This window comes from Erpetoichthys calabaricus, chromosome 2, assembly GCF_900747795.2.
Source record: "Erpetoichthys calabaricus chromosome 2, fErpCal1.3, whole genome shotgun sequence".
In the NCBI taxonomy this organism is placed as follows: domain Eukaryota; kingdom Metazoa; phylum Chordata; class Cladistia; order Polypteriformes; family Polypteridae; genus Erpetoichthys; species Erpetoichthys calabaricus.
Genome location: NC_041395.2, coordinates 344,688,788 through 344,707,370, shown reverse-complemented (window position 1 = coordinate 344,707,370; position 18,583 = coordinate 344,688,788). Strand labels below are relative to the sequence as shown.

At 43.2% G+C, this 18,583-nt stretch overlaps 1 protein-coding gene across 1 annotated transcript in view; it reads left to right on the top strand.

The window, feature by feature from the left end:
* copb1 (COPI coat complex subunit beta 1) overlaps positions 1-6,959 on the top strand; it is a 70,046-nt gene extending 63,087 nt beyond the window's left edge. Inside the window, exon 22 of the mRNA XM_028796078.2 lies at positions 6,666-6,959. Coding sequence (XP_028651911.1) covers positions 6,666-6,725 — 60 coding nt within the window. The 3' untranslated portion in view covers positions 6,726-6,959. The remainder of the gene's footprint in view (positions 1-6,665) is intronic.
* Positions 6,960-18,583: the final 11,624 nt, after the last annotated feature.

The following is an 18,583-nucleotide window of genomic DNA, read 5'->3' as shown; positions in this document are numbered from 1 at the left end:
GGGTCTGGCTGGCCGTTAAGGTCACTGTATTGAATCTGTAACTCTGTGAATGCCACTTGAGTCTGTCTTCAGTATGAAAAGAATAACTGGGGACTGTGACCTTTCAAAGCAGTGGTTTCCAGGCCTAGTCCTTGATGGCAGGTTCTTTTGTGCTAACCAGTCGGTGAGTCATTTTACCATAAATTGATCTAATTGTTTAAGTGCAGACTCGTTCATTATTCTGCATTTAGAAAAGAGCAGTATTGTGTGGTTTTAGGTTCATAAGAAATTTAAAAAATGTCATTACATTTAAATTTAAATTAATTATTAATCCCAAGGGAAATTTAAAAGTGTCTATCTATCTATCTATTATATAGTGCCTTTCACATCCATCTATCTATCTATCTATCTATCTATTATATAGTGCCTTTCTTTCTATCTATTATATAGTGCCTTTTTATCTATCTATCTATCTATCTATCTATCTATCTATCTATCTATCTATCTATCTATCTATCTATCTATCTATTATATAGTGCCTTTCACATCTATCTATTATATAGTGCCTTTCACATCTATCTATCTGTCTATCTATCTATTATATAGTATCTATCTATTATATAGTGCCTTTCACATCTATCTATCTATCTATCTATTATATAGTGCCTTTCACATCTATCTATCTATCTATTATATAGTGCCTTTTACATCTATCTATCTATCCATCCATCCATCCATCCATCCCTGTTCACTTTATTCTGTAGACTTTTTCCCCCTTAGGCCGATGTCATATCACACAACTTTTTCAGCGATTTTCAGTGGAGTCTTCTTTTCTGTAATCTTGTTGTACACCATGACTGCCAGGTTTGATGTTTTGTCGCCAGCCATAAGGATGACTTGAGCGTGGGTGGGAGCTGACAGTCGGTGACCCACTCAGCTGGGGGTACAACGCAACAACAGAAGGAACGCAGGGGTTTTGGACCACTTAAACAGAAGGGAGGCTTGAGCATCTAATGCTTCATGTTTTGCTATGATTACGTGCTGTCAGACTGATGGGAAATACAGTTGTGCTTGAAAGTTTGTGAACCCTTTAGAATTTTCTATATTTCTGCACAAATATGACCTAAAACATCATCAGATTTTCACTCAAGTTCTAAAAGTAGATAAAGAGAAACCAGTTAAACAAATGAGACAAAAATATTATACTTGGTTATTTATTTATTAAGGAAAATGATCAAATATTCCATATTTGTGAGTGGCAAAAGTATGTGAACCTTTGCTTTCAGTTTCTGGTGTGACCCCCTAAACGTTTCCGGTAACCGTCGATCAGTCCTGCACACCGGCTTGGAGGAATTTGAGCCCATTCCTCCGTACAGAACAGCTTCAGCTCTGGGATGTTGGTGGGTTTCCTCACATTAACTGCTCGCTTCGTTGTCCTTCCACAACATTTCGATTGGATTAAGGTCAGGATTTTGACTTGGCCATTCCAAAACATTAATTTTATTCTTCTTTAACTATTCTTTGGTAGAACGACTTGTGTGCTTAGGGTCGTTGTCTTGCTGCATGACCCATCTGCTCTTGAGATTCAGTTCATGGACAGATGTCCTGACATTTTCCTTTAGAATTGTCTGATATTATTCAGAATTCATTGTTCCATCAATGAAGGCAAGCCGTCCTGGCCCAGATGCAGCAAAACAGGCCTACACCATGATATCTACCACCACCATGTTTCACAGATGGGATAAGGTTCTTATGCTGGAATGCAGTGTTTTCCTTTCTCCAAACGTAACGCTTTTCATTTAAACCAAAAAGTTCTATTTTGGTCTCATCCGTCCACAGAACATTCTTCCAATAGCCTTCTGGTTTGTCCACGTGATCTTTAGCAAACTGCAGATGAGCAGCAATTTTTATCTTTTGGACAGCAGTGGCTTTCTCCTTGCAACCCTGCCATGCACACCATTGTTGTTCAGTGTTCTCCTGATGGTGGACTCATGAACATTAGCCAATGTGAAAGAGGCCTTCAGTTGCTTAGAAGTTCCACTGGTGTCCTTTGTGACCTCGCTGACTGTTACACACCTTGCTCTTGGAGTGATCTTTGTTGGTCGCCCACTCCTGGGGAGGGTAACAATGCTCTTGAATTTCCTCCATTTGTACACAATCTGTCTGACTGTGGATTGGTGGAATCCAAACTCTTTAGAGATGGTTTTGTAACCTTTTCCATCGTGATGAGCATCAACAACTCTTTTTGTGAGGTCCTCAGAAATCTCCTTTGCTCGTGCCGTGATACACTTCCACAAACGTGTGTTGTGAAGAGCAGACTTTGATAGATCCTGTTCTTTAAATAACACAGGGTGCCCACTCACACCTGATTGTCATCCAATTGACTCGAATTTCACCTTCAAACTAACTGCTAATCCTAGAGGTTCACATACTTTTGCCACTAACAAATATGGAATATTTGATCATTTTCCTTAATAAATAAATGACCAAGTATAATATTTTTTAACTGGTTTCTCTTTATCTACTTTTAGGACTTGAGTGAAAATCTGATGATGTTTCAGGTCATATTTATGCAGAAATATAGAAAATTCTAAAGGGTTCACAAACGTTTCCAAATCTGAAATTCCACGTGAATGCCCTATGAACTTGGAGCTTTGAGTCAGAGAAACTGCAGCTACCCAAAGACAATAATCTGACGTTACACTTCAGTCAGATGTGTAAAACAAAAAAAATATAACCTGGTCATCCAGAAATGCCGTTTTTGTGGCCAAATTGCATTCAGATACATGTTTAATACATTAAGTTTCTTCTTTATTGTTATGAAAAATGTACAGTTTATCTTTACTTACATTTATTGTGGACCAAGTAACAAATAATTCATGTGAATACGCTGAAGTGGGAAATTGAAACATCTTAACTCTGAGCTCTAACTAGTCCGATAGCACGTGAACGCAGCATTTGTTGTACCACAAACGAATGGATAAAGACCAGCCGAAAGCATTCATATGGCCACCAGTGTGGTCGGGAAGCACATTAGTTATTTAGCTGTCAAAATGCAGCAAACCTGATCTCCTTTGGGACTTTTTAAACTGAGCTGAGTCGATGTGAAGGAATCGGTCATCCTCCGCAATATATAGTCATGCAAAACTGATGTCCCATTACGCGACTTGTAGTTTTTGGGTATGTCAGATACACAACTGAAAATATTAATAAATCTTTACATTTTTATAGCGCTTTTCTCACTACTCAAAGCGCTGTCCAAACAGAGAAGCCCTGGGAAGCGAACCCACAGTCTCCTTACTGCAAGGCATTTCGGGATACGCAACTGCTCGGCCCCCTTGTTGTGACAGCTAATAGCTTACTGCCTGATGAAGCCAGTGTAACCATTGTGCCGATTTCAGCCGGTCTTTTTTTTCTTTTCCATTCTGTTGTGGTACATAAAACACAAGCCATGAGACAGACGAGCTTCTCTTCTGTTTTTTGAGGTCCAAAGCTGTCACGTTTCATAGTCCTCATTGCTGCATTATATGCCCTGTACTCCCAGATGAGCATTCATTGGATGTCCGCTCTCATGCACACAAGCCCACCTGCATGACTGAGAGCAAAATCAAACCTACTGTGGGCCTGAGAGAGGAAGAGATATGGAGCCTTTAAGCATTTGGAATCATTGGCACCCATGTCAGCTCTGCATGTTGTTAATGGTCATTATTAAAATAGGGCTAAGAAAGCAAAGCAGATCAACGTAAAGGTGAAATTCATTAGCGGACAACCAAAGGGAGTTGATAAGTTAAAGCTATGGCAAAAATATGAGAATTTTTATCTTCTTATGTAGTTGATGTAAATCTCACATTAGTGCTCTTTTCTAAATACAGGATAAGAGAAGCCCAGCTAATTGATCAATGTGATCAGCTGCTGCTTCTTCTTCTTTCAGCTGCTCCCGTTAGGGGTTGACACAGCGCATCATCTTCTTCCATATCTTCCTGTCCTCCTTCATCATGTTATGTTACACCCATCACCTCCATGTCCTCTCTCAGCACATCCATAAACCTTCTCTTAGGCCTCCTCTTCCCTGGCAGCTCTATCCTTAGCACCCTTCTCCCAATATCCCCAGCATCTCTCCTCTGCACATGTCTGGCACACACAGCATGATGGAAAAATGGCTGACTGACTGGGGGAATCTGGAGAGGTGGGGCTCTGGAAACCATTGAAATACACTGCATAGGCAGATGGCTAGAGCACTGGGATCACACTGTTTGCTGAACACTTTTTGAATTTTGGCATACAGATCACAATAATATAAATTTGCATGTTTTATCGCACTCGCCTATTTTTATGATTACCTCTCACATTATTTGTGTAAATACAAGGGGGAAATCCCCCAAAAAATTTTTACTTACAGCAGTTCCCTTTTAGTCGCCATCAAAATGCTGCCCTTTGAGATGCCATCCACTTGTCTCTGGACTTCTTCCATTCCTGTTAGCATTTCCTGTGTGTTACTCCTCTTTTGTTACCACGTCTGGAGCCTCCAGCGATTTTTGTTTTCCTGGATTTCTTCCACTGTAACAAAATTGTTTTCAGGAAACAAAACATTTGAAAAACTCTGTTATTAGATAGATAGGAGTGATGCTGTGTGAATGAAATTGAAAGGCAGTATATATAAAACAGACGTACAGTGAAACAAAAAATAGAGATTGGAAAGGCGCAATATACCAGGACTGGGATTAGGACAACTGGTGTAAATGATGAACCCAAGTGCTGCTGGACTTTGAGCCCACGTGGTGGTGTCATTTATTTTCTGTGGTTTCAGATGGTGCTTAAGTTTCATGTTTTGTGTCAGCATTTTATTATATCGTGTCTCTCAGCATCTATCTGTCTATCTTTTATATAGCACCTTTCATTTCTTTCTATCTACAGTACATCCAGAAAGTATTCCCAGCACATCACTTTTTCCACATTTTGTTATGTTACAGCCTTATTCCAAAATGGATTAAATTCATTTCTTTCCTCAGAATTCTACACACAACACCCCATAATGACAATGTGAGAAAAGTTTACTTAGGTTTTTGCAAATTTATTAAAAATAAACAAACTGAGAAATCCCATGTCCATAAGTATTCACAGCCTTTGCTCAATACTTTGTCGATGCACCTTTGGCAGCAATTACAGCATCAAGTCTTGTTGAATATGATGCCACAAGCTTGGCACACCTATCCTTGGCCAGTTTCGCCCATTCCTCTTTGCAGCACCTCTCAAGCTCCATCAGGTTGGATGGGAAGCGTCGGTGCACAGCCATTCTAAGATCTCTCCAGAGATGTTCAATCAGATTCAAGTCTGGGCTCTGGCTGGGCCACTCAAGGACATTCACAGAGTTGTCCTGAAGCCACTCCTTTGATATCTTGGCTGTGTGCTTAGGGTCGTTGTCCTGCTGAAAGATGAACCGTCGCCCCAGTCTGAGGTCAAGAGCGCTCTGGAGCAGGTTTTCATCCAGGATGTCTCTGTACATTGCTGCAGTCATCTTTCCCTTTATCCTGACTAGTCTCCCAGTCCCTGCCGCTGAAAAACATCCCCACAGCATGATGCTGCCACCACCATACTTCACTGTAGGGATGGTGCCAGGTTTCCTCCAAACGTGACGCCTGGCATTCACACCAAAGAGTTCAATCTTTGTGACATCAGACCAGAGAATTTTCTTTCTCATGGTCTGAGAGTCCTTCAGGTGCCTTTTGGCAAACTCCAGGTGGGCTGCCATGTGCCTTTTACTAAGGAGTGGCTTCTGTCTGGCCACTCTACCGTACAGGCCTGATTGGTGGATTGCTGCAGAGATGGTTGTCCTTCTGGAAGGTTCTCCTCTCTCCACAGAGGACCTCTGGAGCTCTGACAGAGTGACCATCGGGTTCTTGGTCACCTCCCTGACTAAGACCCTTCTCCCCCCGATCACTCAGTTTAGATGGCCGGCCAGCTCTAGGAAGAGTCCTGGTGGTTTCGAACTTCTTCCACTTACGGATGATGGAGGCCACTGTGCTCATTGGGACCTTCAAAGCAGCAGAAATTGTTCTGTAACCTTCCCCAGATTTGTGCCTCGAGACAATCCTGTCTCAGAGGTCTACAGACAATTCCTTTGACTTCATGCTTGGTTTGTGCTCTGACATGAACTGTGAACTGTGGGACCTTCTATAGACAGGTGTGTGCCTTTCCTAATCATGTCCAGTCAACTGAATTTACCACAGGTGGACTCCAATGAAGCTGCAGAAACATCTCAAGGATGATCAGGGGAAACAGGAGGCACCTGAGCTCAATTTTGAGCTTCATGGCAAAGGCTGTGAATACTTATGTACATGTGCTTTCTCAATTTTTTTATTTTTAATAAATTTGCAAAAATCTCAAGTAAACTTTTTTCACGTTGTCATTATGGGGTGTTGTGTGTAGAATTCTGAGGAAAAAAATGAATTTAATCCATTTTGGAATAAGGCTGTAACATAACAAAATGTGGAAAAAGTGATGAAGCGCTGGGAATACTTTCTGGATGTACTCAGATTCTATCTATCTATCTATCTATCTATCTATCTATCTATCTATCTATCTATCTATCTATCTATCTATCTATCTATCTATCTATCTATCTATCTATCTATCTATCATATAGTGCCCTTCAATGTCTTTAACATTTTTATTTTGTTGTGTTTTAGGGGATGGCCCTGAGCCTTGGAGACAAAATCAACCTGTCGCAGAAGAAATCAAATGCCTAAAAGCCCATAAAACATTTGACTCTTGTGACTTCCTGCACACACTTCCTACTTGTGTATATTCTTCATTAGAAACGTCACACACTTTCCATGCTTTGACTTGTAGCTCCCATAGCTGTAGCTGCTAAACCCCAAACCAGCCTCCTTGACCCATCAAATGTTTTCTTGTTTTTTTTTCTTTTCTTTTATTTACAGAAATGCTGCTCAACACAAAATAAAGATACACAGAGAATCCGCTGTCAAGTCTGGTGCACTTGTATCTTTAAAGAAGCCGAGTCCATTGTCGTGACGGCGCTTTGTTGTCAGGCTCAGATGTGTTTTGTTTAAAAACTCCAAAGGGTAGAAGCGAGCGGAGGTATCTTATGAAGCCATTAAACCCACCTGAGGAGTCACAAACACCTGTGACGCCGAACGTTATGGTGCCCCAAAATGGGGGGACTGTGTATAAAAAGTGTAGTGTAACTGAAATGTCTGCAGATCCCCTTAAATGAAAGTCAGCAGTGTGCGCTTTAATTGCAAGTTGAAATTGTTAGATTTGTAATTTTAAACTGCGGGGCAGAAGGAGGATCAAGGAAGAATGGGTCTTTGTCCCAAACATTAATGTGGGCAGTGTGACTGTGAACAGCATTATACAGTAGATTGTAAATATGTGACAGGTGCTCTGTATATAATAATATTCAACATTTAGTACTTTCTCGTCCCCAGAGGGCAGTTGATGTCCTCCAGCAGCAACAAACACAATGAAGTCATCGAGCACAACAGTAAAAGTGAAGTCCTGTCCGTCACAAGAAGATGGATGTGATGACTCTGCACGGTTACACAAACTGCATTACTTATTCTTTATTTTACAAAAAATAAAAAGAAAGAAATCTTAACATTTCAGATTTAGATCAGTTTGTTTCTGTCTGTAAAACTGTCAAAGAAATGAGTCTTTTCAAATATTTTAAAGTATTAGGGTGTTGTACCGTGTTAGCCATTATGAATGTAGTGACAAGTCAAGCAAAACAACAACTTTTATTGGCTAACTAAAAAGATTACAATATGCAAGCTTTTGCTAAATATAATATACAGTCATATGAAAAAGTTTGGGACCCCCTCTCAGCCTGCATAATAACGGACTCTCCTTTCAACAAAACAGATAATAGTTGTCTGTCTTTCATTTCCTAAGAACATCTGAGTACTGCGGTGTTTTCCGAACAAAGATTTTTAGTGATGCAGTATTTAGTTGTATGAAATCAAATGTGAAAAACTGGCTGTGCACAAATGTGGGTCCCTTGTCACTTTGCTGATTTGAATGCCTGTCACTGCTCAATGCTGATTGGTTGATGAGCTCGTTAAGCCTTGAACTTCATAGACAGGTGTGTCCAATCATGAGATATAAAGGTATTTAAGGTGGTCAATCACAAGTTGTGCTTCCTTCCCTTTGACTCTCCTCTGAAGAATAACAGCATGGGATCCTCAAAGCAACTCTCCAAAGATCTGAACACAAAGATTGTTGAGTCTCCTGGTTTAGGGGAAGGCTACAAAAAGCCATCTCAGAGGTTTAAACTGTCAGTTTCTGTAACTGTAAGGAATGGAATCAGGAAATGGAAGGCCACAGGCACAGTTGCTGTTCACATTAGAATTACCAGAGCCTACGAAAAAACTTGTAGATCTGTCCCACCTTAAATCACTTCTTAAATTCATTCACACCTCTCCGCCATCATGTTTTGTCTTCTAAATGTGCAGATAGAGACAAGTTGCAAGCAGCTGGCCATTCAATCCCCCCACCAACTTAGAATGTGCACAAACTTCTCCCAGCTCAGGCCTTGATTGATTATCTGGGAGTGAAGTGCTGGAGTTTTAGAGTGCAAATAATAGATTGTTATTTGGAACACACGCATTTCATGTGTGTTCTGTTTCTACAGTAATCTGTGTAAACACATTTTTAAAACAGAAACATTTTTCATATTTTAGTAGTAAATGACAAAATGTAGGCATAAAATATATAATGTATGAAGCCTGAAATCCAAATATCAAAGAAACACTTTCACAAAAGGTACAAATTAAACAGAACAAGTGCGCTTTTATTCAAATATGTAACTGCCATGGCGCAACGTTACCAGCTGCTGACTGGGAATGAAAAGGGCACAAGTTCGATCCCACATGACTCCATTTTGAGAAGTGAACTGCACTTGTTCTTACTATTTTAGAATAAAAACATACATTTGATTTCAGTCTGTAACAGCCGCTGTAACTTATGATACTTGTAAAGGTTAGCTTTTTTTTTTTTTTTATTTATTTAGTTTCATTCTCTTCATTCTACAACCCCCCCCCCCCATCTGACACTGCTGTTTTCACATAAAGACGTGCTATAGCTCGCATGTTATCTACAGTGGGGCAACAAAGTATTCAGTCAGCCACCAATTGTGCAAGTTCTCCCACTTAAAAAGATGAGAGGCCTGTAATTTTCATCATAGGTAGACCTCAACTTTGAGAGACAAAATGAGAAAAAAAAAATCCAGAAAATCACATTGTCTGATTTTTGAAGAATTTATTTGCAAATTATGGTGGAAAAAAAGTATTTGGTGAATAACAAAAGTTCATCTCAATACTTTGTTATATACCCTTTGTTGGCAATGACAGAGGTCAAACGTTTTCTTCACAAGGTTTTCACACACTGTTGCTGGTATTTTGGCCCATTCCTCCATGCAGATCTCCTCTAGAGCAGTGATGTTTTGGGGCTGTCGCTGGGCAACACGGACTTTCAACTCCCTCCAAAGATTTTCTATGGGGTTGAGATGTGGAGACTGGCTAGGCCACTCCAGGACCTTGAAATGCTTCTTACGAAGCCACTCCTTCGTTACCCGGGCGGTGTGTTTGGGATCATTGTCATGCTGAAAGACCCAGCCACGTTTCATCTTCAATGCCCTTGCTGATGGAAGGAGGTTTTCACTCAAAATCTGACGATACATGGCCCCATTCATTCTTTCCTTTACACGAATCAGTCGTCCTGGTCCCTTTGCAGAAAAACAGCCCCAAAGCCTGATGTTTCCACCCCCATGCTTTACAGTAGGTATGGTGTTCTTTGGATGCAACTCAGCATTCTTTCTCCTCCAAACACGACGAGTAGAGTTGTTACCAAAAAGTTCTATTTTGGTTTCATCTGACCATATGACATTCTCCCAATCCTCTTCTGGATCATCCAAATGCTCTCTAGCAAACTTCAGACAGGCCTGCACATGTACTGGCTTAAGCAGGGGGACACGTCTGGCACTGCAGGATTTGAGTCCCTGGCGGCGTAGTGTGTTACTGATGGTAGCCTTTGTTACTTTGGTCCCAGCTCTCTGCAGGTCATTCACTAGGTCCCCCCGTGTGGTTCTGGGATTTTTGCTCACCGTTCTTGTGATCATTTTGACCCCACGGGGTGAGATCTTGCGTGGAGCCCAAGATCTAGGGAGATTATCAGTGGTCTTTTATGTCTTCCATTTTCTAATAATTGCTCCCACAGTTGATTTCTTCACACCAAGCTGCTTACCTATTGCAGATTCAGTCTTCCCAGCCTGGTGCAGGTCTACAATTTTGTTTCTGGTGTCCTTTGACAGCTCTTTGGTCTTGGCCATAGTGGAGTTTGGAGTGTGACTGTTTGAGGTTGTGGACATTGATAACGAGTTCAAACAGGTGCCATTAATACAGGTGACGAGTGGAGGACAGAGGAGCCTCTTACAGAAGAAGTTACAGGTCTGTGAGAGCCAGAAATCTTGCTTGTTTGTAGGTGACCAAATACTTTTTTTCCACCATAACTTGCAAATAAATTATTCAAAAATCAGACAATGTGATTTTTTTTCTCATTTTGTCTCTCATAGTTGAGGTCTACCTGTGATGAAAATTACAGGCCTCTCTGATCTTTTTAAGTGGGAGAACTTGCACAATTGGTGGCTGACTAAATACTTTTTTGCCCGACTGTACTTGGATCACATAAAGACGCACTATAGCTCGCATGTTATTTATTTATTTCACCAACGCTACACCTTCCAGATCTAAACACTAGTGTGGTGTATGTGCCAAAAAAAAAGTCTTAACTGCATTCTCGTACCATTGCTCACGTACTAAAGTGTCAGCTGGTATTTTTCGTGACATTACACGTGTAATTTGTGACGAGCCCTTGACGATCAAACAGAGGAAGCTCTGCAGTTCACTCGTGACTTCATACTGTACTGTAGATCTGGTTCTTACATACAAAGGCCGGTGCATGTGCCCAAAACATTAACATTTATATGTTACTTACATAAAAGCCAGATCTGATGTTCTTTACCTGTTTCCCTTGAGTTATTTACTGACATGACGAGGGTTCTACATCACATCAAGAATGCACTTTTGCCATCGCTGTACTTTGTGTATGTACATGTGAAGCTCTGCACTCGTGACTTCACGCTGTAGGACGTAAGTAAATAAATAAAGGTAAATAAGTAAATCGAATGTTATTTATCTTGAGTTATTTACTTACATGATGACAGTTCTACATCAGATCTGGCTTTTATGTAAGTAACATATAAATGTTAATGTTTTGGGCACATGCACTGTCCTTTGTATGTAAGTGAGAGATCTACACTACAGCGTGAAGTCACGAGTGCAGAGCTTCACATGTACATACACAAAGTACAGCGATGGCAAAAGTACATTCTTGATGTGATGTACAATCGTCAGCATGAGTTGAGTGTCCCTGTGTTACAGCGCATCTGTGTGAACACAGCAGTGTCAAATGAGGGGGGGGGTGTTGGGAACGTGAATGCGGCTGAGAGAATAACAATAAAAAAAAACAAAGCTAACCTTTACAAGTATCATAAATTACAGCGGCTGTTACAGACTGGAATCAAACGTATGTTTTTATTCTAAAATAGTAAGAACACGAGCAGCTCAGTTCTCAAAAGCAGACTTGGCCGGAATCTTTGATTACAAGTCAGCAGCTGATACCGTTAGGCCACTGAAGCTGTCGTAGCGACTGTGTGTCAATGTCGCAGGTGAACATGGCTTGTTTTTCTGAAGTTATATTTTTGAATAAAAGTGCATTTGTTTTGTTATATTTGTACCTTTTGTGAAAGTGTTTGATATTTGGAATTCAAGCTTCACACATTATATACTTGATGTCTACATTTTACTACAAAACATGAAAAACGTAGGGTCGTTGTCCTGCTGAAAGATGAACCGTCGCCCCAGTCTGAGGTCAAGAGCGCTCTGGAGCAGGTTTTCATCCAGGATGTCTCTGTACATTGCTGCAGTCATCTTTCACTTTATCCTGACTAGTCTCCCAGTCCCCACAGCATGATGCTGCCACCACCATGCTTCACTGTAGGGATGGTATTGGCCTGGTGATGAGCGGTGCCTGGTTTCCTCCAAACATGATGCCTGGCATTCACACCAAAAAGTTCGATCTTTGTCTCATCAAACTCAGACCAGAGGATTTTCTTTCTCATGGTCTGAGAGTCCTTCAGGTGCCTTTTGGCAAACTCCAGGCGGGCTGCCATGTGCCTTTTACTAAGGAGTGGCTTCCGTCTGGCCACTCTACCATACAGGCCTGATTGGTGGATTGCTGCACTGATGGTTGTCCTTCTGGAAGGTTCTCCTCTTTCCACATAGGACCTCTGGAGCTCTGACAGAGTGACTATCAGGTTCTTGGTCACCTCCCTGACTAAGGCCCTTCTCCCCCGATCGCTCAGTTTAGATGGCCGGCCAGCTCTAGGAAGAGTCCTGGTGGTTTCGAACTTCTTCCACTTACGGATGATGGAGGCCACTGTGCTCATTGGGACCTTCAAAGCAGCAGAAATTTTTCTGTAACCTTCTCCAGATTTGTGCCTCGAGACAATCCTGTCTCGGAGGTCTACAGACAATTCCTTTGACTTCATGCTTGGTTTGTGCTCTGACATGAACTGTCGACTGTGGGACCTTCTATAGACAGGTGTGTGCCTTTCCAAATGAGGTCCAATCAACTGAATTTACCACAGGTGGACTCCAATGAAGCTGGAGAAACATCTCAAGGATGATCAGGGGAAACAGGAGGCACCTGAGCTCAATTGTGAGCTTCATGGCAAAGGCTGTGAATACTTATGGACATGTGCTTTCACAATTTTTTTATTTTTAATAAATTTGCAAAAATCTCAAGTAAACTTTTTTGACATTGTCATTATGGGGTGTTGTGTGTAGAATTCTGAGGAAAAAAATGAATTGAATCCATTTTGGAATAAGGCTGTAACATAACAAAATGTGGAAAAAGTGATGAAGTGCTGGGAATACTTGCTGGATGCACTGTAGATGGGTAGATAGATACTTTATTAAATTCCCATACTCCAGCAACAGCATTCTGATAATAACAATATTAAATTAAAGAGTGATAACAATGCAGGTATACAGACAGACAATAACTTTGTATAATGTTAACGTTTACTCCCCCAGTGGAATTGAAGAGTCACATAGTGTGGTGGAGGAGATCCTCAGTCTGTCAGTGGAGCAGGACGGTGACAGCAGTCTGTCGCTGAAGCTGCTCCTCTGTCTGGAGATGATCCTGTTCAGTGGATGCGGTGGATTCTCCCTGATTGACAGGAGTCTGCTCAGCGCCCGTCGCTCTGCCACGGATGTCAAACTGTCCAGCTCCGTGCCTACAATAGAGCCTGCCTTCCTCACCAGTTTGTCCAGGCGTGAGGCGTCTTTCTTCTTAATGCTGCCTCCCCAGCACACCACAGTGTAGAAGAGGGTGCTCGCCACAACCGTCTGATACAACATCTGCAGCATCTTATTGCAGATGTTGAAGGACGCCAGCCTTCTAATGAAGTATAGTCAGCTCTGTCCTCTGTTGCACAGATCATCAGTATTGGCAGTCTAGTCTAATTTATCATCCAGCTGCACTCCCAGGTATTTATAGGTCTGCACCCTCTGCACAGTCACCTCTGATGATCACGGGGTCCATGAGGGGTCTGGGCCTCCTAAAATCCACCACCGGCTCCTTGGTTTTGCTGGTGTTCAGGTGTAGGTGGTTTGAGTCGCACCATTTAACAAAGTCCTTGATTAGGTTCCTATACTCCTCCTCCTGTCCACTCCTGATGCAGCCCACGATAGCAGTGTCATCAGTGAACTTTTGCATGTGGCAGGACTCCGAGTTGTATTGGAAATCCGATGGCTGAACAGGACCGGAGAAAGTACAGTCCACTGTGGCGCTCCTGTGTTGCTGACCACAATGTCAGACCTGCAGTTCCCGAGACGCACATACTGAGGTCTGTCTGTAAGATAGTCCACGATCCATGCCACCAGGTATGAATGTACTCCCATCTCTGTCAGCTTGTCCCTAAGGAGCAGAGGTTGGATTGTGTTGAAGGTGCTAGAGAAGTCCAGAAACATAATTCTTACTGCACCACTGCCTCTGTCCAGGTGAGAGGCGGATCGGTGTAGCATATAGATGATGGCATCTTCATTTATTAGCATTAGCACAAACAAATGGAAATTATTACTCAGTGAAATAACGGAACAGCGAAAAGAGATGGAATAGTGTTTGAGGATGTCTGGGGGAGAAGAGAGACGAGGCAGTGAGACAAAAGGACGGCTGCTGTAAAGGCTTTTAAACGTTCAAAGCGCCACTCGAGATGCAGATCATGTGACACACCAGCAGCTGATCGAGCAAAGAGGAGGGAAAACTCAAACTGGATTTGTTTCCTTCTAGAAAGCTGATTCAGTTCATCTGGACGTACCTGTAGTTCTTTTCCAGAGAGATACGTTACATCACTCCTCCAAGTGACTTCCTCAGGCTCAGTTGACTGCAGGTTTCTCCAACCTCTTATAAACAGTACCTTTGCCTAATGACTGAAACTAGCACCACTGACTAACAATGGGCCGTGTGATCGATGACATGTCAATCGTCCATTGATCAATGGCTGTGAGTACCATTCACAGAGAGTTGGGGAATGGCAGCGATCACAGCATTGTACGATGGACTTACAAGATGGACTCTCAGCACTGACCAAGTGTGTCTGCTCTTGGAACTGTGTCTTCAATCCACATATCTCGTACACAAAGGCCAGTACTACAGGCAGAAACATGGGTGTGCCATCTGTTCCCCAGTTTCTCCTATTGTGGCCAATCTGTAAATGGAAGAAGTGGAAAAGAGGGCGCTATTATCCTATCCTGGAACACCACCGAGCCATTGGTTCAGGTATATGTCCGCACCTAACAACATTGTCTAACAATGGGCCGTGTGATCGATGACATGCAAATTGTCCATTGATCAATGGCCATGAGTACCATTCACAGAGAGTTGGAGAATGGCTGCAATCAACGTATTGTATGATGGTGAATGACGTACCCTTAGGGCCCCTTCCTCGGTTCAGCGATGGTCTTGTATGTTCTTTTTCACGTAAATGGCCTCCTTGACTCCAGTGTTCCTCCCTGTCCAGGATGTGCACATCTTCAGAGAGAGTGACCACTGTCCTGTAGGTGTAAATAAGACTGGCATGATGAGGTAGCTCTTCTGTGGTGTGCCATCCGCCTTGCCAGTGCTTGTTTGGTTTCCCCGATGTATGATTCACGGCAGTCCTCTTGTATTTGTTTCCCGTTGTATCACCGTTTAAAGGGGGGTTTTGGAGGAGCGACCGCATCTCCTTATCGTGTGTTTAGCTGTGGGAGGGCTTGGCAAGTGAAGCGAGCAGGGGTGAACCCCCCACCCAGTAATCCATTAATAAAAAAAAACAAAGGTTAAAAATCCATAATAAATAAAGCCGTTAAAGTTGTCCTTTAAAATCAGCCCGGTGCCGCCTTCATTCTAACTGGTGGCTCCCCTGCTTATCCCAACGGGCTTTGCAACAGGGGAGTCTCGCCAGCTGCAGCTGCCCTTTGTCCTCGCCCTGCTGCATTCCGTTCCCTGGCTCCTGTGGCCGACCCCGGCTGGGACGCCCCTTCGTTGTATATTCAGGGGGAGCAGCCCTAGAGGGTGCAATACCTCCCCCCGGACGCTAGTTGGCCACCCGGGTTGGAGCCGTGTCTCGGTTTCCCCCAGGGCTCCATGGGAATTGGAGTTGGGTGCAGCCCTGTTGGGTCCCGCAGGCACCACCAGGGGGTGCTGTAACTGGGACTCCTGAGCCCGTGTGGGCAGCCGGAACTCAGTGATCGAGCACCTGGAGCCCATCAGGGTGGACTATAAAAGGAGTCAGAGACCACCACTCAGCGGTGGGAGGACAGACGAGTGTTTTGCTCTGTGAGTTGTGCTTGTCGGGACTGTGGGGTTCACGGGGAAGACGTGCCCTACAGGTGAAGAAAAATAAAATATTTGATTTATTTTACACGTACCTCCGTGTGAATCTGTGTCGGGTCGGGCGCAATATAGCACCTTTCTTATCACTCCGTACAGCTTCTCGACCGGACCAAGAGTTGGGTTCCCCGATATCCAGGGGGCGCACACTCCCAAGCCTCCTTAACTCCCGTCTGCCTTCCATGGCCCTAAGCGGCGAGCCAACCACCTTCTGGGACACTCCAGCTCCTTGAGCGCCCGTTACTGCCCACTTTCCGGGCTCTCCTCCCTCCCTTTCTGCTCGCTCACAGCCCACCCTGGCTCTTTTCTTCTCCTCTTCTCTCCACTAATCTCCATTCCTTCTTCGATATTTTTTTCCTCCACACTTAATGCTTCTCCTTTTATAGGTGGGGACAATTAGCAGCTCCTGGCGTCAATTACGGACACCCCTCTGCACTTCATCGCGCCCACACTACCAGACCCCCTCCTTAAGCTGCGAGTGCGCCAATAATTTATTTTTAAAAAACTGCCCATTCGCTTAGAGCAGCGGACCCCCGCTATAGCACAGTTTTTACTTCAGCCATGAAGTTTGATTTCAGTCTCTAATGTTAGCTCCGAGGCTAAGGATCAGTTCTGGCATCAGGCAGGTGGCCCGTTACTTCCACAAGGGATCCTGCTTGTCAGCTTTGTGTTTTCTTGTCTGTTTTGTTTCATTTATTTTGTATTCAATGTTTCTTTTGTACATTCTACTGTGTGTGTTAGGAAAGGGGCGTGGCCTAGCTTATCACCCCTTCCGATTTGTGGGTGGCTTCCCAAAGGGCGGGGCCACCTGCCAATCACCACCAGGAACGGCCTTCCATCCTATTTAAGGGAGGGCCTCCCATAATTCCTTGCAATTCTTTGAATGCGCTGGGAGTGGAGAGTTGTGGGGAGTTTCTGGGCTGCCGCTTGTGTTTTTTGGATTTTCGAGCCTCTGCTTTGTTGTGCCAACTTCGTCTTTGAAGTTCGTTTTTTGGATTGTGATTATTTGATCATGTTTTTGAACACTTGATCTGTTTTTGACCTCACCTCTGGATTTCGGATTGAGACTGTGTCTGGTGTTATTTTTTGAACCTCTGCTCTGTTTTCAACCAGGATTTCTGGATTCCGTATTGCCTCATCTTAATAATAAATAATAAGAATTCATTACATTTATACAATAATCCCTTGCTACTTCGCGGTTCACTTTTCGTGGATTCACGACTTTGTGGATTTTATATGTAAGTATATCTAAATTCGTAACGCGGATTTTTCGCTGCTTCGCGGGTTTCTGCGGACAATGGGTCTTTTTACTTGCTTCCTCAGTTGGTTTGCCCAGTTGATTTCATACAAGAGATGCTATTGGCGGATGGCTGAGAAGCTACCCAATCAGAGCACGCAGTTAAGTTCCTGTGTGCTGCTGATTGGCTCAGCGACGGAGTGCTGCATTAACCAGGAAGTCTCATCTCACTCATTCAGCATTAACGTGCTACTCCTACAGGGGCCGTGTCCAAGCACCAACAGAAGATGCAAATGATTGCAGAAAAGGTAAAAGTTTTGGATATGTTGAAGGAAGGGAACAGCTACACCGCTGCAGGACACCATTACAGCATCAATGAGTCCACGATTCTTTTTATTTAAAAAGGAGGAAAAGCATATAAGATCTACGGCCGCAGTGTCCTTTAACCAGGGCGTAAAACGAGTTGCAAGTGGACGTGATAAGGCAGTAGTCTGGATGGAATCTGCTTTAGGAATCTTTGCAACAAGGTCGACGATGTCATGACCGCCTACAAGCTGCTACGTGTACTTCGCTATACAGTAAGTGTAAACGTATCTACCGATTTCATATTGCTTAGCAGTTGTCCCTGTTTTTAATAGAGTAAAGGGTGGGTTGTAAACAATACAGGGAGGGTTTAAAAACGTCTAAATACACGTTAACTAATTAAATAAATATAGTGTCCCTACTTCGCGGAAATTCAGTTATCGCGGTCGGCCTTGGAACCTATCTCCCGCGATCGGTGAGCTTTTCTCAGTACTCAAAGTGCTGTCCACACAGGGAGGAACCGGGAAGTGAATCCACAAACTTCCACAGTCTCCTTACTGCAAAAGCAGCAGCACTACCACTGCACCACCTGTTGTGCTCTTCATAGCTTTGGGGGCTTGCACAGCCCTTTAGCTAAAATAATCCATTTATAAAGATTTGTCTCGGCCCTTTGGTTTCCAAGTCAGGGTGTTTTAATAATAATAATAATAATTCTTTGCATTTATATAGTGCCTCTCTCACTACTCAAAGTGCTCTCCTCACAAAGAGGACCCTGGAAGCAAACCCACAATCTCCATTCTGCAAAGCAGCAGCGCCACCGGCACGGACTGACAGTGTACCCCCCCACACCCCCCCTCTAGTGGGCAACCTTGGAAGTGTTTATGGCAGCTGTGCTTTCTGAACTCAAGCAAGATCACAAAGGCTCTCAACCTGAAAATCACTCCAAGGAGAGACTGGGGTAGGGGGGCAAACCCAAATGTAGAGGGGATTCAGAAAGTCTTCAGACCCCCTTCACTGTCCTCACACTTTTATCATTTTTTTTTAAACTGAATT